The following is a 27284-nucleotide window of genomic DNA, read 5'->3' on the forward strand; positions in this document are numbered from 1 at the left end:
GCTATAGAATTATTCTTCGCCTACTCGTTTATTTATCGCCTAATTTGGCATCTACGCCTGCGTGGGGAGTGCTGTAGGCAGAGAATGAGCGATCTAGAGCGAACTTTTCGAACCTGGCTGAGACGATATTTCCCTGGGCTATAGGCTTGGTGTTTTTCCCATTTTTGCGATAGAATTATTCTTTGCCTACTCGTGTATTTCTCGCCTAATTTGGCATCTACGCATGCGTGGGGAGTGCTGTAGGCTGAGAACAAGCAATTTAGAGCGAACTTTCCGAACCTGGCTGAGACGATATTTCCCTGGGCTATAGGCTTAGTGTTTTCCAATTTTTCGGATACGATTATTCTTCGCCTATTCGTTTATTTATCGCCTAATTTGGCACCTACACATGCGTGGGGAGCGCTGTAGGCAGAGAACGAGCGATCTAGAGCGAACTTTTCGAACCTGGCTGAGACGATATTTCCCTGGGCTATAGGCTTGGTGTTTTTCCAATTTTTCCGATAGAATTATTCTTCGCCTACTCGTTTATTCAGCGCCTAATTTGGCGTCTACGCATGCGTGGGGAGTGCTGTAGGCAGAGAACGAGCGATTTAGAGCGAACTTTTCGACCCTGGCTGTGACGATATTTCCCTGGGCTATAGGCTTGGTGTTTTTCCCATTTTTGCGATAAAATTATTCTTCGCCTACTCGTTTATTTATCGCCTAATTTGGCATCTACGCATGCGTGGGGAGTGCTGCAGGCAGAGAACGAGCGATTTAGAGCGAACTTTTCGACCCTGGCTGAGACGATATCTCCCTGGGCTATAGGCTTGGTGTTTTTCCCATTTTTGCGATAGAATTATTCTTCGCCTACTCGTTTATTTATCGCCTAATTTGGCATCTACGCATGCGTGGGGAGTGCTGTAGGCAGAGAACGAGCGATCTAGAGCGAACTTTTCGAACCTGGCTGAGACGATATTTTCCTGGGCTATAGGCTTGGTGTTTTTCCCATTTTTGCGATAGAATTATTCTTTGCCTACTCGTTTATTTATCGCCTAATTTGGCATCTACGCATGCGTGGGGAGTGCTGTAGGCAGAGAACGAGCGATATAGAGCGAACTTTTCGACCCTGGCTGAGACGATATCTCCCTGGGCTATAGGCTTGGTGTTTTTCCCATTTTTGCGATAGAATTATTCTTCGCCTACTCGTTTATTTATCGCCTAATTTGGCATCTACGCATGCGTGGGGAGTGCTGTAGGCAGAGAACGAGCGATTTAGAGCGAACTTTTCGAACCTGGCTGAGACGATATTTCCCTGGGCTATAGGCTTGGTGTTTTTCCCATTTTTGCGATAGAATTATTCTTCGCCTATTCGTGTATTTCTCGCCTAATTTGGCATCTACGCATGCGTGGGGAGTGCTGTAGGCTGAGAACAAGCAATTCAGAGCGAACTTTCCGAACCTGGCTGAGACGATATTTCCCTGGGCTATAGGCTTAGTGTTTTCCAATTTTTCGGATACGATTATTCTTCGCCTATTCGTTTATTTATCGCCTAATTTGGCACCTACGCATGCGTGGGGAGTGCTGTAGGCAGAGAACGAGCGATCTAGAGCAAACTTTGCGAACCTGGCTGATACGATATTTCCCTGGGCTATAGGCTTAGTGTTTTCCAATTTTTCGGATACAATTATTCTTCGCCTACTCGTTTATTTATCGCCTAATTTGGCATCTACGCATGCGTGGGGAGTGCTGTAGGCTGAGAACGAGCGATTTAGAGCGAACTTTCCGAACCTGGCTGAGACGATATTTCCCTGGGCTATAGGCTTGGTGTTTTTCCCATTTTTCGGATACGATTATTCTTCGCCTATTCGTTTATTTATCGCCTAATTTGGCATCTACGCATGCGTGGGGAGTGCTGTAGGCAGAGAACGAGCGATCTAGAGCGAACTTTTCGAACCTGGCTGAGACGATATTTCCCAGGGCTATAAGCTTGGTGTTTTTCCCATTTGTGCGATAGAATTATTCTTTGCCTACTCGTTTATTTATCGCCTAATTTGGCATCTACGCATGCCTGGGGAGTGCTGTAGGCAGAGAACGAGCGATTTAGAGCGAACTTTTCGACCCTGGCTGAGACGATATCTCCCTGGGCTATAGGCTTGGTGTTTTTCCCATTTTTGCGATAGAATTATTCTTCGCCTACTCGTTTATTTATCGCCTAATTTGGCATCTACGCATGCGTGGGGAGTGCTGTAGGCAGAGAACGAGCGATTTAAAGCGAACTTTTCGAACCTGGCGGAGACGATATTTCCCTGGGCTATAGGCTTGGTGTTTTTCATTTTTGCGATAGAATTATTCTTCGCCTATTCGTGTATTTCTCGCCTAATTTGGCATCTACGCATGCGTGGGGAGTGCTGTAGGCTGAGAACAAGCAATTTAGAGCGAACTTTCTGAACCTGGCTGAGACGATATTTCCCTGGGCTATAGGCTTAGTGTTTTCCAATTTTTCGGATACGATTATTCTTCGCCTATTCGTTTATTTATCGCCTAATTTGGCACCTACACATGCGTGGGGAGCGCTGTAGGCAGAGAACGAGCGATATAGAGCGAACTTTTCGACCCTGGCTGAGACGATATTTCCCTGGGCTATAGGCTTAGTGTTTTCCAATTTTTCGGATACGATTATTCTTCGCCTATTCGTTTATTTATCGCCTAATTTGGCACCTACGCATGCGTGGGGAGTGCTGTAGGCAGAGAACGAGCGATCTAGAGCAAACTTTGCGAACCTGGCTGATACGATATTTCCCTGGGCTATAGGCTTAGTGTTTTCCAATTTTTCGGATACGATTATTCTTCGCCTACTCGTTTATTTATCGCCTAATTTGGCATCTACGCATGCGTGGGGAGTGCTGTAGGCTGAGAACGAGCGATTTAGAGCGAACTTTCCGAACCTGGCTGAGACGATATTTCCCTGGGCTATAGGCTTGGTGTTTTTCCCATTTTTCGGATACGATTATTCTTCGCCTATTCGTTTATTTATCGCCTAATTTGGCATCTACGCATGCGTGGGGAGTGCTGTAGGCAGAGAACGAGCGATCTAGAGCGAACTTTTCGAACCTGGCTGAGACGATATTTCCCAGGGCTATAAGCTTGGTGTTTTTCCCATTTGTGCGATAGAATTATTCTTTGCCTACTCGTTTATTTATCGCCTAATTTGGCATCTACGCATGCCTGGGGAGTGCTGTAGGCAGAGAACGAGCGATTTAGAGCGAACTTTTCGACCCTGGCTGAGACGATATCTCCCTGGGCTATAGGCTTGGTGTTTTTCCCATTTTTGCGATAGAATTATTCTTCGCCTACTCGTTTATTTATCGCCTAATTTGGCATCTACGCATGCGTGGGGAGTGCTGTAGGCAGAGAACGAGCGATTTAAAGCGAACTTTTCGAACCTGGCGGAGACGATATTTCCCTGGGCTATAGGCTTGGTGTTTTTCATTTTTGCGATAGAATTATTCTTCGCCTATTCGTGTATTTCTCGCCTAATTTGGCATCTACGCATGCGTGGGGAGTGCTGTAGGCTGAGAACAAGCAATTTAGAGCGAACTTTCCGAACCTGGCTGAGACGATATTTCCCTGGGCTATAGGCTTAGTGTTTTCCAATTTTTCGGATACGATTATTCTTCGCCTATTCGTTTATTTATCGCCTAATTTGGCATCTACGCATGCGTGGGGAGTGCTGTAGGCAGAGAACGAGCGATATAGAGCGAACTTTTCGACCCTGGCTGAGACGATATCTCCCTGGGCTATAGGCTTGGTGTTTTTCCCATTTTTGCGATAGAATTATTCTTCGCCTACTCGTTTATTTATCGCCTAATTTGGCATCTACGCATGCGTGGGGAGTGCTGTAGGCAGAGAACGAGCGATTTAGAGCGAACTTTTCGAACCTGGCTGAGACGATATTTCCCTGGGCTATAGGCTTGGTGTTTTTCCCATTTTTGCGATAGAATTATTCTTCGCCTATTCGTGTATTTCTCGCCTAATTTGGCATCTACGCATGCGTGGGGAGTGCTGTAGGCTGAGAACAAGCAATTCAGAGCGAACTTTCCGAACCTGGCTGAGACGATATTTCCCTGGGCTATAGGCTTAGTGTTTTCCAATTTTTCGGATACGATTATTCTTCGCCTATTCGTTTATTTATCGCCTAATTTGGCACCTACGCATGCGTGGGGAGTGCTGTAGGCAGAGAACGAGCTTTCTAGAGCAAACTTTGCGAACCTGGCTGATACGATATTTCCCTGGGCTATAGGCTTACTGTTTTCCAATTTTTCGGATACGATTATTCTTCGCCTACTCGTTTATTTATCGCCTAATTTGGCATCTACGCATGCGTGGGGAGTGCTGTAGGCTGAGAACGAGCGATTTAGAGCGAACTTTCCGAACCTGGCTGAGACGATATTTCCCTGGGCTATAGGCTTGGTGTTTTTCCCATTTTTCGGATACGATTATTCTTCGCCTATTCGTTTATTTATCGCCTAATTTGGCATCTACGCATGCGTGGGGAGTGCTGTAGGCAGAGAACGAGCGATGTAGAGCGAACTTTTCGAACCTGGCTGAGACGATATTTCCCAGGGCTATAAGCTTGGTGTTTTTCCCATTTGTGCGATAGAATTATTCTTTGCCTACTCGTTTATTTATCGCCTAATTTGGCATCTACGCATGCCTGGGGAGTGCTGTAGGCAGAGAACGAGCGATTTAGAGCGAACTTTTCGACCCTGGCTGAGACGATATCTCCCTGGGCTATAGGCTTGGTGTTTTTCCCATTTTTGCGATAGAATTATTCTTCGCCTACTCGTTTATTTATCGCCTAATTTGGCATCTACGCATGCGTGGGGAGTGCTGTAGGCAGAGAACGAGCGATTTAAAGCGAACTTTTCGAACCTGGCGGAGACGATATTTCCCTGGGCTATAGGCTTAGTGTTTTCCAATTTTTCGGATACGATTATTCTTCGCCTATTCGTTTATTTATCGCCTAATTTGGCACCTACACATGCGTGGGGAGCGCTGTAGGCAGAGAACGAGCGATCTAGAGCGAACTTTTCGAACCTGGCTGAGACGATATTTCCCTGGGCTAAAGGCTTGGTGTTTTTCCAATTTTCGCGATAGAATTATTGTTCGCGTACTCGTTTATTTATCGCCTAATTTGGCATCTACGCATGCGTGGGGAGTGCTGTAGGCTGAGAACGAGCGATTTAGAGCGAACTTTCCGAACCTGGCTGAGACGATATTTCCCTGGGCTATAGGCTTGGTGTTTTTCCCATTTTTGCGATAGAATTATTCTTCGCCTACTCGTTTATTTATCGCCTAATTTGGCATCTACGCATGCGTGGGGAGTGCTGTAGGCAGAGAACGTGCGATCTAGAGCGAACTTTTCGAACCTGGCTGAGACGATATTTCCCTGGGCTATAGGCTTGGTGTTTTTCCAATTTTTCCGATAGAATTATTCTTCGCCTACTCGTTTATTCATCGCCTAATTTGGCATCTACGCATGCGTGGGGAGTGCTGTAGGCAGAGAACGAGCGATTTAGAGCGAACTTTTCGAACCTGGCTGAGACGATATTTCCCTGGGCTATAGGCTTGGTGTATTTCCCATTTTTGCGATAGAATTATTCTTCGCCTACTCGTTTATTTATCGCCTAATTTGGCATCTACGCATGCGTGGGGAGTGCTGTAGGCAGAGAACGAGAGATCTAGAGCGAACTTTTCGAACCTGGCTGAGACGATATTTCCCTGGGCTATAGGCTTGGTGTTTTTCCCATTTTTGCGATAGAATTATTCTTCGCCTACTCGTTTATTTATCGCCTAATTTGGCATCTACGCCTGCGTGGGGAGTGCTGTAGGCAGAGAATGAGCGATCTAGAGCGAACTTTTCGAACCTGGCTCAGACGATATTTCCCTGGGCTATAGGCTTGGTGTTTTTCCCATTTTTGCGATGGAATTATTCTTCGCCTACTCGTTTATTTATCGCCTAATTTGGCATCTACGCATGCGTGGGGAGTGCTGTAGGCAGAGAACGAGCGATTTAGAGCGAACTTTTCGACCCTGGCTGAGACGATATTTTCCTGGGCTATAGGCTTGGTGTTTTTCCCATTTTTGCGATAGAATTATTCTTTGCCTACTCGTTTATTTATCGCCTAATTTGGCATCTACGCATGCGTGGGGAGTGCTGTAGGCAGAGAACGAGCGATATAGAGCGAACTTTTCGACCCTGGCTGAGACGATATCTCCCTGGGCTATAGGCTTGATGTTTTTCCCATTTTTGCGATAGAATTATTCTTCGCCTACTCGTTTATTTATCGCCTAATTTGGCATCTACGCATGCGTGGGGAGTGCTGTAGGCAGAGAACGAGCGATTTAGAGCGAACTTTTCGAACCTGGCTGAGACGATATTTCCCTGGGCTATAGGCTTGGTGTTTTTCCCATTTTTGCGATAGAATTATTCTTCGCCTATTCGTGTATTTCTCGCCTAATTTGGCATCTACGCATGCGTGGGGAGTGTTGTAGGCTGAGAACAAGCAATTCAGAGCGAACTTTCCGAACCTGGCTGAGACGATATTTCCCTGGGCTATAGGCTTAGTGTTTTCCAATTTTTCGGATACGATTATTCTTCGCCTATTCGTTTATTTATCGCCTAATTTGGCACCTACGCATGCGTGGGGAGTGCTGTAGGCAGAGAACGAGCGATCTAGAGCGAACTTTGCGAACCTGGCTGATACGATATTTCCCTGGGCTATAGGCTTAGTGTTTTCCAATTTTTCGGATACGATTATTCTTCGCCTACTCGTTTATTTATCGCCTAATTTGGCATCTACGCATGCGTGGGGAGTGCTGCAGGCTGAGAACGAGCGATTTAGAGCGAACTTTCCGAACCTGGCTGAGACGATATTTCCCTGGGCTATAGGCTTGGTGTTTTTCCCATTTTTCGGATACGATTATTCTTCGCCTATTCGTTTATTTATCGCCTAATTTGGCATCTACGCATGCGTGGGGAGTGCTGTAGGCAGAGAACGAGCGATCTAGAGCGAACTTTTCGAACCTGGCTGAGACGATATTTCCCAGGGCTATAAGCTTGGTGTTTTTCCCATTTGTGCGATAGAATTATTCTTTGCCTACTCGTTTATTTATCGCCTAATTTGGCATCTACGCATGCCTGGGGAGTGCTGTAGGCAGAGAACGAGCGATTTAGAGCGAACTTTTCGACCCTGGCTGAGACGATATCTCCCTGGGCTATAGGCTTGGTGTTTTTCCCATTTTTGCGATAGAATTATTCTTCGCCTACTCGTTTATTTATCGCCTAATTTGGCATCTACGCATGCGTGGGGAGTGCTGTAGGCAGAGAACGAGCGATTTAGAGCGAACTTTTCGAACCTGGCGGAGACGATATTTCCCTGGGCTATAGGCTTGGTGTTTTTCATTTTTGCGATAGAATTATTCTTCGCCTATTCGTGTATTTCTCGCCTAATTTGGCATCTACGCATGCGTGGGGAGTGCTGTAGGCTGAGAACAAGCAATTTAGAGCGAACTTTCCGAACCTGGCTGAGACGATATTTCCCTGGGCTATAGGCTTAGTGTTTTCCAATTTTTCGGATACGATTATTCTTCGCCTATTCGTTTATTTATCGCCTAATTTGGCACCTACACATGCGTGGGGAGCGCTGTAGGCAGAGAACGAGCGATCTAGAGCGAACTTTTCGAACCTGGCTGAGACGATATTTCCCTGGGCTATAGGCTTGGTGTTTTTCCAATTTTCGCGATAGAATTATTGTTCGCGTACTCGTTTATTTATCGCCTAATTTGGCATCTACGCATGCGTGGGGAGTGCTGTAGGCTGAGAACGAGCGATTTAGAGCGAACTTTCCGAACCTGGCTGAGACGATATTTCCCTGGGCTATAGGCTTGGTGTTTTTCCCATTTTTGCGATAGAATTATTCTTCGCCTACTCGTTTATTTATCGCCTAATTTGGCATCTACGCATGCGTGGGGAGTGCTGTAGGCAGAGAACGAGCGATCTAGAGCGAACTTTTCGAACCTGGCTGAGACGATATTTCCCTGGGCTATAGGCTTGGTGTTTTTCCAATTTTTCCGATAGAATTATTCTTCGCCTACTCGTTTATTCATCGCCTAATTTGGCATCTACGCATGCGTGGGGAGTGCTGTAGGCAGAGAACGAGCGATTTAGAGCGAACTTTTCGAACCTGGCTGAGACGATATTTCCCTGGGCTATAGGCTTGCTGTATTTCCCATTTTTGCGATAGAATTATTCTTCGCCTACTCGTTTATTTATCGCCTAATTTGGCATCTACGCATGCGTGGGGAGTGCTGTAGGCAGAGAACGAGAGATCTAGAGCGAACTTTTCGAACCTGGCTGAGACGATATTTCCCTGGGCTATAGGCTTGGTGTTTTTCCCATTTTTGCGATAGAATTATTCTTCGCCTACTCGTTTATTTATCGCCTAATTTGGCATCTACGCCTGCGTGGGGAGTGCTGTAGGCAGAGAATGAGCGATCTAGAGCGAACTTTTCGAACCTGGCTGAGACGATATTTCCCTGGGCTATAGGCTTGGTGTTTTTCCCATTTTTGCGATGCAATCATTCTTCGCCTACTCGTTTATTTATCGCCTAATTTGGCATCTACGCATGCGTGGGGAGTGCTGTAGGCAGAGAACGAGCGATTTAGAGCGAACTTTTCGACCCTGGCTGAGACGATATTTCCCTGGGCTATAGGCTTGGTGTTTTTCCCATTTTTGCGATAAAATTATTCTTCGCCTACTCGTTTATTTATCGCCTAATTTGGCATCTACGCATGCGTGGGGAGTGCTGTAGGCAGAGAACGAGCGATTTAGAGCGAACTTTTCGACCCTGGCTGAGACGATATCTCCCTGGGCTATAGGCTTGGCGTTTTTCCCATTTTTGCGATAGAATTATTCTTCGCCTACTCGTTTATTTATCGCCTAATTTGGCATCTACGCATGCGTGGGGAGTGCTGTAGGCAGAGAACGAGCGATCTAGAGCGAACTTTTCGAACCTGGCTGAGACGATATTTTCCTGGGCTATAGGCTTGGTGTTTTTCCCATTTTTGCGATAGAATTATTCTTTGCCTACTCGTTTATTTATCGCCTAATTTGGCATCTACGCATGCGTGGGGAGTGCTGTAGGCAGAGAACGAGCGATATAGAGCGAGCTTTTCGACCGTGGCTGAGACGATATCTCCCTGGGCTATAGGCTTGGTGTTTTTCCCATTTTTGCGATAGAATTATTCTTCGCCTACTCGTTTATTTATCGCCTAATTTGGCATCTACGCATGCGTGGGGAGTGCTGTAGGCAGAGAACGAGCGATTTAGAGCGAACTTTTCGAACCTGGCTGAGACGATATTTCCCTGGCCTATAGGCTTGGTGTTTTTCCCATTTTTGCGATAGAATTATTCTTGGCCTATTCGTGTATTTCTCGCCTAATTTGGCATCTACGCATGCGTGGGGAGTGCTGTAGGCTGAGAACAAGCAATTCAGAGCAAACTTTCCGAACCTGGCTGAGACGATATTTCCCTGGGCTATAGGCTTAGTGTTTTCCAATTTTTCGGATACGATTATTCTTCGCCTATTTGTTTATTTATCGCCTAATTTGGCACCTACGCATGCGTGGGGAGTGCTGTAGGCAGAGAACGAGCGATCTAGAGCGAACTTTCCGAACCTGGCTGATACGATATTTCCCTGGGATATAGGCTTAGTGTTCTCCAATTTTTCGGATACGATTATTCTTCGCCTACTCGTTTATTTATCGCCTAATTTGGCATCTACGCATGCGTGGGGAGTGCTGTAGGCTGAGAACGAGCGATTTAGAGCGAACTTTCCGAACCTGGCTGAGACGATATTTCCCTGGGCTATAGGCTTCGTGTTTTTCCCATTTTTCGGATACGATTATTCTTCGCCTATTCGTTTATTTATCGCCTAATTTGGCATCTACGCATGCGTGGGGAGTGCTGTAGGCAGAGAACGAGCGATCTAGAGCGAACTTTTCGAACCTGGCTGAAACGATATTTCCCTGGGCTATAGGCTTGGTGTTTTTCCAATTTTTCCGATAGAATTATTCTTCGCCTACTCGTTTATTCATCGCCTAATTTGGCATCTACGCATGCGTGGGGAGTGCTGTAGGCAGAGAACGAGCGATTTAGAGCGAACTTTTCGAACCTGGCTGAGACGATATTTCCCTGGGCTATAGGCTTGGTGTTTTTCCCATTTTTGCGATAGAATTATTCTTCGCCTGCTCGTTTATTTATCGCCTAATTTGGCATCTACGCATGCGTGGGGAGTGCTGTAGGCAGAGAACGAGCGATATAGAGCGAACTTTTTGAACCTGGCTGAGACGATATTTCCCTGGTCTATAGGCTTGGTGTTTTTCCCATTTTTGCGATAGAATTATTCTTCGCCTACTGGTTTATTTATCGCCTAATTTGGCATCTACGCATGCGTGGGGAGTGCTGTAGGCTGAGAACGAGCGATTTAGAGCGATCTTTTCGAACCTGGTTGAGACGATATTTCCCTAGGCTATAGGCTTGGTGTTTTTCCCATTTTTGCGATAGAATTATTCTTCGCCTACTCGTTTATTTATCGCCTAATTTGGCATCTACGCATGCGTGGAGAGTGCTGTAGGCTGAGAACGAGCGATCTAGAGCGAACTTTTCGAACCTGGCTGAGATGATATTTCCCTGGGCTATAGGCTTGGTGTTTTTCCAATTCTTCCGATAGAATTATTCTTCGCCTACACGTTTATTCATCGCCTAATTTGGCATCTACGCATGCGTGGGGAGTGCTGTAGGCTGAGAACGAGCGATCTAGAGCGAACTTTTCGAGCCTGGCTGAGACGATATTTCCCTGGGTATAGGCTTAGTGTTTTCCAATTTTTCGGATACGATTATTCTTCGCCTATTCGTTCATTTATCGCCTATTTTGGCACCTACGCATGCGTGGGGAGTGCTGTAGGCAGAGAACGAGCGATCTAGAGCGAGCTTTTCGAACCTAGCTGAGACGATATTTCCCTGGGCTATAGGCTTGGTGTTTTTCCAATTTTTCCGATAGAATTAATCTTCGCCTATTCGTGTATTTATCGCCTAATTTGGCATCTACGCATGCGTGGGGAGCGCTGTAGGCTGATAACGAGCGATTTAGAGCGAACTTTTCGAACCTGGCTGGGACGATATTTCCCTGGGCTATAGGCTTGGTGTTTTTCAATTTTTCCGAAAGAATTATTCTTCGCCTACTCGTTTATTTATCGCCTAATTTGGCACCTACGCATGCGTGGGGAGTGCTGTAGGCAGAGAACGAGCGATCTAGAGCGAACTTTTCGAACCTGGCTGAGACGATATTTCCCTGGGCTATAGGCTTGGTGTTTTTCCAATATTTCCGATAGAATTATTCTTCGCCTATTCGTTTATTTATCGCCTAATTTGGCACCTACACATGCGTGGGGAGCGCTGTAGGCAGAGAACGAGCGATCTAGAGCGAACTTTTCGAACCTGGCTGAGACGATATTTCCCTGGGCTATAGGCTTGGTGTTTTTCCAATATTTCCGATAGAATTAATTTTCGCCTATTCGTGTATTTATCGCCTAATTTGGCATCTACGCATGCGTGGGGAGTGCTGTAGGCAGAGAACGAGCGATTTAGAGGGAACTTTTCGAACCTGGCTGAGACGATATTTCCCTGATCTATAGGCTTGGTGTTTTTCCAATCTTTCCGATAGAATTAATCTTCGCCTATTCGTGTATTTATCGCCTAATTTGGCATCTACGCATGCGTGGGGAGCGCTGTAGGCAGAGGACGAGCGATCTAGAGCGAACTTTTCGAACCTGGCTGAGACGATATTTCCCTGGGCTATAGGCTTGGTGTTTTTCCAATATTTCCGATAGAATTATTCTTCGCCTATTCGTTTATTTATCGCCTAATTTGGCATCTACGCATGCGTGGGGAGTGCTGTAGGCAGAGAACGAGCGATTTAGAGGGAACTTTTCGAACCTGGCTGAGACGATATTTCCCTGATCTATAGGCTTGGTGTTTTTCCAATTTTTCCGATAGAATTAATCTTCGCCTATTCGTGTATTTATCGCCTAATTTGGCATCTACGCATGCGTGGGGAGCGCTGTAGACTGAGAACAAGCGATTTAGAGCGAACTTTCCGATCCTGGCTGAGACGATATTTTCCTGGGCTATAGGCTTAGTGTTCTCCAATTTTTCGGATACGACTATTCTTCGCCTATTCCTTTATTTATCGCCTAATTTGGCATCTACGCATGCGTGGGGAGTGCTGTAGGCTGAGAACGAGCGATTTAGAGCGATCTTTTCGAACCTGGTTGAGACGATATTTCCCTAGGCTATAGGCTTGGTGTTTTTCCCATTTTTGCGATAGAATTATTCTTCGCCTACTCGTTTATTTATCGCCTAATTTGGCATCTACGCATGCGTGGAGAGTGCTGTAGGCTGAGAACGAGCGATCTAGAGCGAACTTTTCGAACCTGGCTGAGATGATATTTCCCTGGGCTATAGGCTTGGTGTTTTTCCAATTCTTCCGATAGAATTATTCTTCGCATACTCGTTTATTCATCGCCTAATTTGGCATCTACGCATGCGTGGGGAGTGCTGTAGGCTGAGAACGAGCGATTTAGAGCGAACTTTTCGAGCCTGGCTGAGACGATATTTCCCTGGGTATAGGCTTAGTGTTTTCCAATTTTTCGGATACGATTATTCTTCGCCTATTCGTTCATTTATCGCCTATTTTGGCACCTACGCATGCGTGGGGAGTGCTGTAGGCAGAGAACGAGCGATCTAGAGCGAACTTTTCGAACCTAGCTGAGACGATATTTCCCTGGGCTATAGGCTTGGTGTTTTTCCAATTTTTCCGATAGAATTAATCTTCGCCTATTCGTGTATTTATCGCCTAATTTGGCATCTACGCATGCGTGGGGAGCGCTGTAGGCTGATAACGAGCGATTTAGAGCGAACTTTTCGAACCTGGCTGAGACGATATTTCCCTGGGCTATAGGCTTGGTGTTTTTCAATTTTTCCGAAAGAATTATTCTTCGCCTACTCGTTTATTTATCGCCTAATTTGGCACCTACGCATGCGTGGGGAGTGCTGTAGGCAGAGAACGAGCGATCTAGAGCGAACTTTTCGAACCTGGCTGAGACGATATTTCCCTGGGCTATAGGCTTGGTGTTTTTCCAATATTTCCGATAGAATTATTCTTCGCCTATTCGTTTATTTTTCGCCTAATGTGGCACCTACACATGCGTGGGGAGCGCTGTAGGCAGAGAACGAGCGATTTAGAGGGAACTTTTCGAACCTGGCTGAGACGATATTTCCCTGATCTATAGGCTTGGTGTTTTTCCAATCTTTCCGATAGAATTAATCTTCGCCTATTCGTGTATTTATCGCCTAATTTGGCATCTACGCATGCGTGGGGAGCGCTGTAGGCAGAGGACGAGCGATCTAGAGCGAACTTTTCGAACCTGGCTGAGACGATATTTCCCTGGGCTATAGGCTTGGTGTTTTTCCAATATTTCCGATAGAATTATTCTTCGCCTATTCGTTTATTTATCGCCTAATTTGGCATCTACGCATGCGTGGGGAGTGCTGTAGGCAGAGAACGAGCGATTTAGAGGGAACTTTTCGAACCTGGCTGAGACGATATTTCCCTGATCTATAGGCTTGGTGTTTTTGCAATTTTTCCGATAGAATTAATCTTCGCCTATTCGTGTATTTATCGCCTAATTTGGCATCTACGCATGCGTGGGGAGCGCTGTAGACTGAGAACAAGCGATTTAGAGCGAACTTTCCGATCCTGGCTGAGACGATATTTTCCTGGGCTATATAGGCTTAGTGTTCTCCAATTTTTCGGATACGACTATTCTTCGCCTATTCGTTTATTTATCGCCTAATTTGGCATCTACGCATGCGTGGGGAGTGCTGTAGGCAGAGAACGAGCGATCTACAGCGAACTTTTCGAACCTTGCTGAGACGATATTTCCCTGGGCTATATAGGCTTGGTGTTTTTCCAATATTTTCGATAGAATTATTCTTTGCCTATTCGTTTATTTATCGCCTAATTTGGCATCTACGCATGCGTGGGGAGCGCTGTAGGCTGATAACGAGCGATCTAGAGCGAACTTTCCGAGCGTGGCTGAGACGATATTTCCCTGGGCTATAGGCTTAGTGTTTTCCAATTTTTGGCATACGATTATTCTTCGCCTATTCGTTTTTTATCGCCTAATTTGGCACCTACACATGCGTGGGGAGCGCTGTAGGCAGAGAACGAGCGATCTAGAGCGAACTTTTCGAACCTGGCTGAGACGATATTTCCCTGGGCTATAGGCTTGGTGTTTTTCCAATATTTCCGATAGAATTATTCTTCGCCTATTCGTTTATTTATCGCCTAATTTGGCACCTACACATGCGTGGGGAGCGCTGTAGGCAGAGAACGAGCGATCTAGAGCGAACTTTTCGAACCTGGCTGAGACGATATTTCCCTGGGCTATAGGCTTGGTGTTTTTCCAATATTTCCGATAGAATTAATTTTCGCCTATTCGTGTATTTATCGCCTAATTTGGCATCTACGCATGCGTGGGGAGTGCTGTAGGCAGAGAACGAGCGATTTAGAGGGAACTTTTCGAACCTGGCTGAGACGATATTTCCCTGATCTATAGGCTTGGTGTTTTTCCAATTTTTCCGATAGAATTAATCTTCGCCTATTCGTGTATTTATCGCCTAATTTGGCATCTACGCATGCGTGGGGAGCGCTGTAGACTGAGAACAAGCGATTTAGAGCGAACTTTCCGATCCTGGCTGAGACGATATTTTCCTGGGCTATAGGCTTAGTGTTCTCCAATTTTTCGGATACGACTATTCTTCGCCTATTCGTTTATTTATCGCCTAATTTGGCATCTACGCATGCGTGGGGAGTGCTGTAGGCAGAGAACGAGCGATCTAGAGCGAACTTTTCGAACCTGGCTGAGACGATATTTCCCTGGGCTATAGGCTTGGTGTTTTTCCAATATTTTCGATAGAATTAATCTTCGCCTATTCGTGTATTTATCGCCTAATTTGGCATCTACGCATGCGTGGGGAGCGCTGTAGGCTGATAACGAGCGATCTAGAGCGAACTTTTCGAACCTGGCTGAGACGATATTTCCCTGGGCTATAGGCTTGGTGTTTTCCAATTTTTCCGAAAGAATTATTCTTCGCCTACTCGTTTATTTATCGCCTAATTTGGCATCTACGCATGCGTGGGGAGTGCTGTAGGCAGAGAACGAGCGTTCTAGAGCGAACTTTTCGAACCTGGCTGAGACGATATTTCCCTGGGCTATAGGCTTGGTGTTTTTCCAATTTTTCCGATAGAATTATTCTTCGCCTATTCGTATATTTATCGCCTAATTTGGCATCTACGCATGCGTGGGGAGTGCTGTAGGCTGAGAACAAGCGATTTAGAGCGAACTTTCCGAACCTGGCTGAGACGATATTTCCCTGGGCTATAGGCTTCGTGTTTTCCCATTTTTCGGATACGATTATTCTTCGCCTATTCGTTTATTTATCGCCTAATTTGCACCTACGCATGCGTGGGGAGTGCTGTAGGCAGAGAACGAGCGATCTAGAGCGAACTTTTCGAACCTGGCTGAGACGATATTTCCCTGGGCTATAGGCTTGGTGTTTTTCCAATTTTTCCAATAGAATTAATCTTCACCTTTTGTGTATTTATCGCCTAATTTGGCATCTACGCATGCGTGGGGAGTGCTGTAGGCTGAGAACAAGCGATTTAGAGCGAACTTTCCGAACCTGGCTGAGACGATATTTCCCTGGGCTATAGGCTTAGTGTTTTCCAATTTTTCGGATACGATTATTCTTCGCCTATTCGTTTATTTATCGCCTAATTTGGCATCTACGCATGCGTGCGGAGTGCTGTAGGCAGAGAACGAGCGATCTAGAGCGAACTTTTCGAACCTTGCTGAGACGATATTTCCCTGGGCTATAGGCTTGGTGTTTTTCCAATTTTTCCGATAGAATTATACTTCACCTATTCGAGTATTTATCGCCTAATTTGGCATCTACGCATGCGTGGGGAGTGCTGTAGGCTGAGAACAAGCGATTTAGAGCGAACTTTCCGAACCTGGCTGAGACGATATTTCCCTGGGCTATAGGCTTAGTGTTTTCCAATTTTTCCGATAGAATTATTCTTTGCCTATTCGTTTATTTATCGCCTAATTTGGCATCTACGCATGCGTGGGGAGTGCTGTAGGCTGAGAACGAGCGATTTAGAGCGAACTTTTCGAACCTGGCAGAGACGATATTTCCCTGGGCTATAGGCTTGGTTTTTTTCCAATATTTCCGATAGAATTATTCTTCGCCTATTCGTTTATTTATCGCCTAATTTGGCATTTACGCATGCGTGTGGAGTGTTGTAGGCAGAGAACGAGCGATTTAGAGGGAGCTTTTCGAACCTGTCTGAGACGATATTTCCCTGGGCTATAGGCGTGGTGTTTTTCCAATTTTTCCGATACAATTATTCTTAGCCTATTCGTTTATTTATCGCCTAATATGGCATCTATGCATGCGTGGAAAGTGGTGCAGGCAGAGAACGAGCGATTCAGAGCGAACTTTTCGAACCTGGCTGAAACGATATGTCCTGGGCTACGGGCTTAGTGTTTTTCCAATTTTTCCGATAGAATTATTCTTCGCCTATTCGTTTATTTATAGCCTAATTTGGCATCTACGCATGCGTGGGGAGTGCAGTAGGCAGAGAACGAGCGATTTAGAGTAATCCAACAACGACAACAACCAATCCGCCATCCAACAACGACAAAAAGCCAATCGTGATGGCGACGCTACGAATCCGAACTTCGCTCCCGGCACACTTGTCTTGTTGTCCGTGCCTTCTACCATGCCTGGACTTTCGACAAAACTTTTCTCGCAGTATGATGGACCATATCGCATTGTCGAATGCACCTCTCCGGTCAACTATGTCATAGAGCCGCTTACACCGACATCCGACAAGCGCCGCCGTGGACGGGGTGTTGTTCACGTTCACCGCCTGAAACAATTCAATGACTCGCTCTTCACCACGTCGTAAGTCGCCAGGATGGCTACGCTTTTGCACCGGGGGTAATTGTAATGAAGAAGAAGAGCACAAGGCCAAGGCGAGCCAGATCGTCTGTTAAGTGCCTGCAGTGCAACCAGTGGGCCAGCCGGATCGCCAGTGCTTAGCACGAGCGTGAGCCGTGCAGGCAACCAGCTGTTCCAGCTCTGCGTGGCCTGCCTTCTCGATTACGAACAGACGATACCAACTGAACTGTTCAGTACACCCCATTACAAGAGTTTTATACTTGTGGCAATATATATATATATATATATATATATACTTTGTTTTTCTTTATTCATAGCTATACAGTTGTGTTTCAAGTGAATTGCGCCTTGTCCTAATTGAAAGAAAAGCAAGCGATTCTCGGCATTCACAATTGTCTTCAACGGCATGATCGCGCGCTGTTCTGTGATTTCCGATTACGAAACTTCGCGTGGTAGCTGGCGTATCCTCGACGTCGTGAAGGCCGCCCTGTAGGACCAATTGAACAGCGAACTATTATCTAATTTGACATCACTACATTCCAGCGGACTCACGTTGTCGATGGCGATGAGCCCGTTCTTCCTGACCAGCTGCAGAGACTTCTCGTAGTAGTTGTCGTAATTCTCCTTCTCTGCGTCGATGAATATGAAGTCGAACGTGCCCGCCTGACCTTCCCGCAGCAGGGCGTCTGTAAAGTCACGACATCGGCAGGAAATAAACTTGCACACATTATCCATTCCTCGAGCTTCGAATCACAACACTGCCAGCTTTGCGCAAAACTCTTGCAATCCGGCCTAAATTCTGCTGACTGCGTGTGACGACGAGAACACAACGAAAGCGAAGGCGGCGACGACATGATCACGGTGACATCTACGATTAGCTGTCTTTGCTAGAGGAACACTGACCATGACTGCTAGGCCGCAAAACGTATTGCGTGCTACAGTTACAGCGTGCGCGTGCTATGTCACGTGAACACATTGACTACACTGGCTTGTGAAATGTATGCGCAGACAGCAGCACTCCCAAAGTGTTTCGTGGTGGTGGTGGTGATTAGCTCAACTGCTTGCAATCTCAAATCAAATCAAAGCACTTTCTTTTCAACACAAAATTGGGGGTCCTCCAGGCAGAAGGCTGTCATAGACAACTTGAGGGCACCTGGTGAACATACAGACAGCAGGTGCACAGCCAATGCTGTAAAGCTTATTGCCAATGTCATTCATTATTTTTTCTTAAACATGTAAGCAAGCTTTCTTTTTCTGAAAACCGTACTGCGCGTCATTTATTATGCGGTGTTATGAAATTCATGAGACGGGTGTTAATAATATTTTCAAAGTCTTTAGACAGCATGGGCAGCACTGAAATTGGCCTGTAATTACATATGTCACTAATGGCCTCACATCTGTGTATTGGGCATATGCGGGCAAGCTTAAGATCAGAGGGGAAGATCCCAGTTTCAAGCGTACGATTAATTATATGCGTTAGCGGGAAAGATATAAAAGCTGCAACCTATTTGATAGGTACGGCACACAAGTCATCAATTACTTCCGAGACGACGTGCACCCTTGAATTGTTCGCTCTTGAATTCTTGCCTTGATAAAGTGTGTCATTCCGGCGAAGAGCCATAAGTAAGAGAAGCGAGCATGAAAGCGCGCAAAGAACTGCTGCGCATGTTTGTCTTCGACGTTTACAACATTTTGCGTGCTGCCGCGTGAAATGCAGTGTGACAAACAAACTTAATGAATTTTGGCCACGTCCCAGTTTGTTGAGCTCTGTTGCGCTCTAAGCTACTGTGCGGCGATCTAAAATTTAGGGTGCTACAAGCTTCAGTGTATATCGTTTTCCACTTAGCGACCTGTAAAGACTCATAACGCTATGATACTTTTAAGGCCGATCTAAGAAACTCTCTTGAGAAAATTTTGTGTTGCTAATCCCTTTTTTACAGCGAAAGCTGTATATGATTAACATTCCGTAGTTTTTCGGCGTCCGGCAACAGAAACGGACTTGGTGATTTCTAACAAACCAATACGAGTGCAGTGCGGCGGCGCAGATGTCAAAATGCGGAGCAGATTAGAACGCTCGCCGTGAACAACAGCGTGACGTCAAGGTTACCGCCGTATATAAGCCGGAGAGGTAGCGGCGCTAAAAACAGCGGCATTATCGATGGGGCGGGCGCGTATAGTTCGTACACTCGAAGAGCAACATGCGTAAAAGGAGCGCCGGAGGGAACAGCAACGAGAATGTAAACGGCGCCGGCGCGAAACGATCACCGACGAAGAACGTTCCCGCGATGCTGAACGAAAGCGACAATCACGAGCCCGGGAACCTCCAAACGGCCAACGGCGCCAGACTCCCAACGCAGAAAAAGGACAACCATTTCACTCTGTGAAGACGGAATGGCAGCGAAAGCACTTTGCTTTTCGTTTGAGTGCTTTGACTGTCGTCAGCTCTCGCTGCCGGCCAATCTTCACAGAGTGGAATGGTTAGAACAACAGAAGGCTGAGCTAGTTGGTAAGGATTCATTGTGCAAAAAAGGTGAGGCGTGCAGACAGGACACAAGAGAAGTGGACAACACGAACGCCGACTATCAGCTGAAAAGAGTACAGAGGCGAAAAAAGAAAGAAGGCACAAAACTCACCTGCGTATGCTCTGGAATGGTATCACCACGTGTCAATCGGGTACAAGTGCCTGTCTACAGTTTTACTGACTGTCGTATGGGTGTGGTTTATAAAGTTACATTTAGCTGTGGCCAGTTCTACGTAGGGCAAACGGAGAGGTGAATCAATTAGAGGTTAACGGAACATAATATGTCGTTAACCGGTGGATCACCTTCTAACCTTTTCCCTACATTGCCAAGAATGTAACTTCACGCCAGAGTTAAATGAATGCGCGATATTGTACAGGCACAAGAATGAAGATACGCGTCTTATTGTAGACGGATGGCATATCTATAATGGTGGAAGTGCGTGCGTGAGTCAACCTTCGATTACTTTACATAAGGAAGAGATTGGGTTTAGAGATTAAGATTTAGATTAAGAGACATAAGAGAAGATTAAGATTAAACCAGCTATCTCTCACGTAGACAGGCACATGTACCCGATTGACCCGTGATGATACCATTCCAGAGCATGCGCAGATGAGTTTTGTATCTTCTTTCTTTTTTCGCCTCTGTGCTCCCTTCAGTTTATAGTCGGCGTTCGTGTTGTCCACTTCTCTTGTGTTCTGTCTGCACGCCTCACCTTTCTTGAGGAATAGTTGCCTTATTTGTCTGAGATGGCTGTGCGGGCTTACGCATTCATTTTCTTTCCTTCTCTTCCTTTATTCTTTGAACATCAAGGAAATAGCGGACAGGGGGGTAGAAGCACTGACGCTAAGTGTGTCAGGGAACACCCACCGTCGACAAGTCACCGCAAGATAACGCATCGCAGCTGTCACCAGCATGTCGCCGCTGCACCTGGAGTGCCATCTGCAACTGCAGACTTTCATATAGAAATGAATAGAAAAGAGCCTGATGCTGCAATAATTCAACCAGCACGAGTATCGTGGTTGTACCTCTTTTTTATTACTTGGCACGGTTTCGTTCGATACCGATACTGTCGCTGTTCTTAAAAATCCAGGCGTATCATTGCTTGCCTCGCATGATATGTTTACAGCAGTCACCTGCTAAGGCTCTCACATGTAAATTATTTTTTCGGTGAATTTAGAACGCATGAATAACTAAAGAAAATCTACATAAAATCAACACGCGATGAAGCCAAGGAAAGCATCGGGAATATTAATTGTGGTTGAAACTGGAATGTGGAAAATAATGAAGAAAATTTCACGATTCACCCCTGTTCGTGAACAAGGGAGGGCTCGAGGCACCCTCCGTTAAGACAGACGGTCCGCATCGTGGTGGTGATGAACGATGAATTACCGCCGAGCAGTTGTGCTCGTCGGTGTTTATTGGGTGCGGTGCCCAATGTTGCCTACCGAGCATGGCAGGCCACCGAGCCTGGTGCGCCAACGTAGATTATGCCTGAGGGGGCGTCACATGCTTGTTACAGTAAAGTAAAAATGGAAACGGACGAAAAGATAACTTCTTGCCGGTGGGGGCCGATCGAATACACATCCTCCGCATTACAAGCGCGTTGAACTACCGATTGTGCTACGACGACGGCTATCAGTTTATCCGCTGACTTGGGCATTTATGTTTACTATAGATGTAGCCTTAGGACAATTAGCCAGCACCCCTCAGTCTGTTGGCTTTATGTGGTCATGATGAACAAAATCGATCCCCGTGGTTCCCCTTCTTTTCTCGTTTGTTCACTGCGAGGGCCTCGAATCTGGCAGCTTTGGTGTCATTAGGTAGCACGGGAGGGTTTATTAGTCACCTGCCTGCTCTCCTAAGATCACGCGTTACTGACGCTATCAGGCAATACAGGATGTTCTACACCAGCCCAACATGCCTCTGACTGGCGCTGGCTAACACCCCTAGGGCAAAGATCTATTAAACATAAATACTTAAATTAGTGGACGAACTGATAGAGTGCAACGCGCGTAATGCGGAGGTACGTTGTGGGTTCGGCTCCCACCGGCAACAAGTTATCTTTCCGTCCACTTTCATTTCCATTTTCTTCACTACTTTATGTATTTCACTTTCAACCACAGTTAATTTTCCGACGCTTTCCTTGACTTCATTGTCTGTTGTCTTAATGTAGTCATGATTAACAAAATCGAGCTCCTCGGTTCCCCTTCTCACGTTTAAACAGAGTCTAGTGGCGCGTGGCCGCTAAAGCTAAGCGTTCTTTCGGCAGCGCTTTCAGGTATACTAGGACAACAGAGGAAGCCCGCGTGTCTGTAATAAAAAAAAAGCATCTCTCAGAGCCTGTTTACGTTCGAGCCGCCCATCGCCGCAAGCCGCACCACACGCGTGCGGTCGCGCGGAAAATCGAACATATCGAACACTTGTCCCAAATTTCCGTTTACACTGTGTACACAGTGTAAACCGTACACACTGTAAACCGAAATTTGTGGAGAAGTGTTCCACATGTGCGTGCGGTGCGGCTTGCGGCAATGGGCGGCTCGAGCGTAAACAGGCCCTCAGGAACTAACCTAAGGAGTCAACTGCCGGTCCAATCCTCAGCTCAATCTTGTCCTCCACACCAGCCTGGAGTAAAGAAAGACAAAAAAAGAAGCGTTGCCGCGTCATGCAGTGCACGTAAACACAAGAGTAGTGACATTAGGGACAGTACGGTGCGTAAAACTGGATAACCCAGCCGTTTGTGCGCATAGAAGTAATGAATTACGTGAAGGTTCATTCTGCTGGTGGATTGTTTTGTGCTTTAAAGGAGACGTTGAAAAGCAACACGAAATCAAGTTTGAGTATTGAACGAGAAGAAAGGGGGTTGACCAAGGAGTCTGATTTTTATTAATCATTAATCAAAGTATTATTAAATCGAAGCCTTCATTGCCTCTTTCCCGGAGCTTGTCGTTCCCCGTCGTTACCACGCTGCATATTTTTGTGGCGTGGTAACCATCCGTTTCCATCAATTTATCATTTCTTTAATTTAATCAGTAAGTACAAGTAATTTCCCCTATGTTTTTGTTGGTGACTTTGTTTCTTGACTTGTTATGATATGATTAATGAAAGTCGAGACCCTCGGTTCACCCCCTTTCTTCTTGTTCATTACATAACGAGGGTCTCGAATCCGGCTACATTGATGCCTTCAGGTAGCATGTGTGGGTTTATTGACCAGCTGCCTCCGCCCAAAAAGATCCCGTACTCGTGACGCCTGCGGCAGAAAGGATGTTCCGCATCCACCGCTAAGGTTTGTGAGTGGTGGCGCTAGCTAAGACACCCAGGGTTAGTTCTAATAGCAAAACATAAATACACAAGAAAGTGGGTCGGAAAACGGCGCCGCGGTAGCTCAGTTGGTAAAAGCATCACACGCGTAATGCAAAGAGGTGGGATCGTTCCCCACCTGCGGCGTTGTTTTTTTTTTCACTTTGATTTCCATCAATTTATAATTCTTTAAGTTCAATTTGTAAGTACAAGTAACTTCCTCTATTGCCCTTCGTGTCTTTGTTTGTTGGATTCTTATGATTATATATATATATATATATATATATATATATATATATATATATATATATATATATATATATATATATATATATATATATATATATATATATATATACGTTTGTGCGTGCGTGCGTGCGTGCGTGCGTGTGTGTGTGTGTGTGTGTGTGTGTGTGTGTGTGTGTGTGTGTGTGTGTGTGTGTGTGTGTGTGTTTGTGTGTGTGTGTGTGTGTGTGTGTGTGTGTGTGTGTGTGTGTGTGTGTGTGTGTGTGTGTGTGTGTGTGTGTGTGTGTGTGTGTGTGTGTGTGTGTGTGTGTGTGTGCTGTAAACAACGGGAGAGGGAGCGAAGAGACTGATGAATGAATAGTTTAAGAATCTACAGTTAGTACAATGTCCCAAGATGGTTCCGTTGCTTTTGCCAACTTCACAGAAAAATGCATCTGTCCGGTGACATCTTGCATAGCTCTGGTGGGCGAGTCTGACTGTTGAGCTCCGTACGAAGTCTAGACGCGCCGTAGCACGTGATCATTAATGGGATTAAATGTTGAGCACTTGGCACAACTGAGTGAAGTTCAAGCGACATGCAGTAGTTGGAGCTGTGCTTGGACATGAAGCTAGTGCATGTGGACCCAATATTTCATGCTGTGAGCTGCCTTTGGCAGGTTGCTCTCACGAGAGAGGCACCGTCTCGTGGTTGGACGCGTGCGTTTTCTGAAAACAGTGCTCCTTGCACGGCGTTATTTGAGGCGATGTTTCTGTTGCACTTCAGTATGTCAGAAGATCGGATTTATCGTTTTGACAGTTGCTTGCGCTCTTTTCGCATTTGTCATATTAGGTGCTGTCTTGATTGCTGGCGTTGAAGACGTCCTTGACGAGGTTGATCTCTAGGAAAACGACATACTGGCCGTGTTGTTCTTCGGTTCAGTTGAGTAGTGCTTAGACGTATTTGTTTGTATTGCGCCTGCTCCTTCAATGGCACTCTTTCTTGACGTTGTCGTCGTGTGTGTCGGATTAGTCCTTGTGTTAGCCGAACTCGTTCTTGGAGCTGCTGAGATCACGTTTTCTGCTGTGACTTGTCTGGTGGTGAAGTCCACGTGTGAGTTCCTTGAGAAGCGACTTCTAAGCTTGCCGTCCATGTGACGTCGGGCTGAGCGGACATTTCTGTTTGTTGGAAACGCGTGACATCTCGTGCCCCTGATGCTTCTGTAATGTCAGTGGTTTGTTTAGGTCTTGTGTATGCAAAATAGTTTGAAATACGCAAATCAGCTTGAACTCTAGCTAAGTGTAATCTGTTCATCCGCTGCTGATGAAAGCGCATCGTCTTCCGTGTGAAAAGAGCAGACGTTGGTGGTGGTTTCCTTTCGACTCATTGTCGGATAGCAAGTTGGCTTCCATTCATCAGAACAAGTAATGATTGCACTAGATATTAGGCTTTGTTTGATAGCCGTGGAAGTGGCACGTGACTGAATTCTAGTGGTGGGCCACGCGCATAAAACAACGGTGTGAACGCGCCGGATGGTTCAGTAATATGATTCTTGAGGCGTGTCGAGAGCGTAGGTGGTGAAGAGGGTTTTGCGGTCGTCATCATTAGGCAAGGAACGCGTCTGTGCGTCGTCTTCTAGGTAGGATCAGTACATGGGTAATACATCCATGATCTCCTCATACAAGGCCTTGTTCGCCTCTGATGATGATCGTTACATGAAGTCTGCGTGTGTCTGCGGCGACCCAATTGAAATGTATCCAGCTGGTGGATAATGGAGAGATCATTTCTTGTTTGATTTTCTCCCACGACTCCTTACTTTCAAAGATGTGCATGAGGTAGAAGCTAAATGCCTCACCGGTGACGTATTCACTGAAGTAGGCGACCTTGTCCCGTTACGACCATGATGCAGAGGATGCGTAGTGCTCGAAGAGACGGAACCAGTCTTCCGCGGGCCCATCGTCCGCTGATCCGGTGTACTTGGGTAGGTCCAAGACTTTCGATGATGTAGTCATGACGCTGGTCGCTGTAGGTGGTGGATCTCTATGTTTGGGGTTCACGGCGTGGTGTTGAATACACGCATGATGATGTGAGGCCGATGAGGAGTCTGCCAGGTCTTTATCTTCTCGACTTGTGTTACGCGAGAATGAGTTTGTGGACGGAGACAAACATGTTCCTTGTTCTTGTTGTTCTTGTTCCCTAGTGAAATGGTGCAGGCCGCTCTGAGGGAACGGACCGGAGTCGGACGGTGAAGAAACTGTTATCAACTTTCTTTTGCTAAATTAAGGTGGAATGAAATAAGTATCTTACAAATGATATTTAATATGTCTACTGTTAAAGGTATGAATAATCAAATGTCTAACTATTACATAAAAAAATAATTATATGAGCATAATAAGCATTAAGAAGAATTCTAGTGTGTGATTCTTTTTTGTCTCACGCGGAAAGATGCAGAGGGCTTCAGAAACATTCTTGTGGCTGTAACCCAGTACGGTAGCCCCAAAGGAAAGAATTACAGGAAGACTCAAATTCAGGCCAAGATTTTGGAAGGGTTCTTCTAAAACTCGTGTCCGTTGAATAATGAAACGGTGGCGTGTCAAAAAGAAGTGTTGCAGAGATTCACTCTCATTGCATCAGGGAGAGAAAAGTGATATAGCCATATCAGACCTGTGGAGGTAAAAGTTCAGTGTGGGGCCTCGGCACCGTAGTCTCGTAATCGTTACTTCAATTTTTCAAGTGGAGCAACATTTGTTGTTCCAAGGAAAATTGAGATGCGGGAAATCAGATGTTGACAACGATTATTGCGCGAACCTATTTGGAGTAGTATATTTTCTAAATCGCGCCGCCGAGATGAAAGCTGACGTAGGTAAAACAGGGATTATAGGAACATCGTGGGATGCTACTGCGAGTGCATCTGCATATTCGTTTAAGGCTATAGACCTTTGCGGGCTGGCACCCGCACTAAATTAACGAGACGTAAGTGTCTTGGAAAAAGAAAATAGACAGTTTCAAATTGATCTGACCATTTGGACGTGGTTAGTGAAGAACAGACAGACCGGCAATCAGTTAAGATTACGGCTGATGACAGAGATGATGGCAATTTGCGTAAAGCTAAGACAATTGCAAATAATTCCGCCTGAAAGACAGGCGTGAAGTCAGGCAGCCGAATCTTAAAAGACAAATTTAGAAGTGGTGACACAATGCCCACACCTGTCTTCTCTTCACAGAGGGAAGCGTCGTTTGCTATAAATGGTCTTTGTATCCAGATGTGCAAGGTGGTCTCCCAAAATATTATACAAATATTGATAGGGCAAATGTTTAGCATTCTTTGAAAAACTATCATCAAATTCAGTCTTAGCGACTGGAACAGAGAAATTTAGTAAAAGCACCTCGCATAGGTGAACATTTAATGGGTCCAATAGTTTCTACACGAAAACAACTTGATGGCAACGTGAGCGATACCACTGATAGTTAAAAATGAAGCCGATTCATCAATGAAAGTATATTGTGACCTCCTCTGTGGTGGTGCATATATCTTTAGAAAAGTTTGTACTGTTAGGATATGAAATCGCATGAGAGGAGAAAGCTGGTGTGCTTCTTGATATAAGACATCATTAGCGACAAATTAGGAAGCCCAAATCATAAACGTAATGCCTCTCGTTCTAATAGAACCAGAGGCCGAATATTTTATGCAGGTCCGCCAGAAAACAAAACGCAGCTGAACTCTATTATCGGACGAACATACATGCAATAGAATATAATGAGGGCATGCCGACGCAACCCTGATCAATTGCTGCTGAGTCTACACGGCATTCCTACTGCGCGTGGTCTCTTTGATATAATATGCTCTATAGGCGCACTCCAATTAAGCTTTTCGGTGTACATTACACCCAAATATCTAAGTGACTGTACCTGTGGGATACTTTCTTCTCGATGAAGAATAGAAAATTGCAGAGGAACGCTTTGTAGGAAACTTAGGCTGACTTTTCTTGCTGACATTAAGGGACAGGTTAATGCCATCAAGAAACAATTCTAGGCGGCTCACGCAGGACTCTAGAGTTTTGTACAAAGCATGTAAATCTACCGATGCAGCAAAACGTGCTAGGTCGT

The 27284-nt window shown here is 45.6% G+C and overlaps 1 protein-coding gene across 1 annotated transcript in view; it reads right to left on the reverse strand.

Moving 5' to 3' along the window:
* The window catches only part of LOC142584358 (putative caffeoyl-CoA O-methyltransferase 1), a 123654-nt gene that overhangs the window by 45078 nt on the left and 51292 nt on the right, over positions 1 to 27284 (reverse strand). Inside the window, exons 6-7 of the mRNA XM_075694511.1 lie at positions 22225 to 22279; positions 17688 to 17821 (exon numbers count right to left, since the gene is read on the reverse strand). Coding sequence (XP_075550626.1) covers positions 17688 to 17821; positions 22225 to 22279 — 189 coding nt within the window. The remainder of the gene's footprint in view (positions 1 to 17687; positions 17822 to 22224; positions 22280 to 27284) is intronic.

This window comes from Dermacentor variabilis, chromosome 6, assembly GCF_050947875.1.
Source record: "Dermacentor variabilis isolate Ectoservices chromosome 6, ASM5094787v1, whole genome shotgun sequence".
NCBI classification, from domain to species: domain Eukaryota; kingdom Metazoa; phylum Arthropoda; class Arachnida; order Ixodida; family Ixodidae; genus Dermacentor; species Dermacentor variabilis.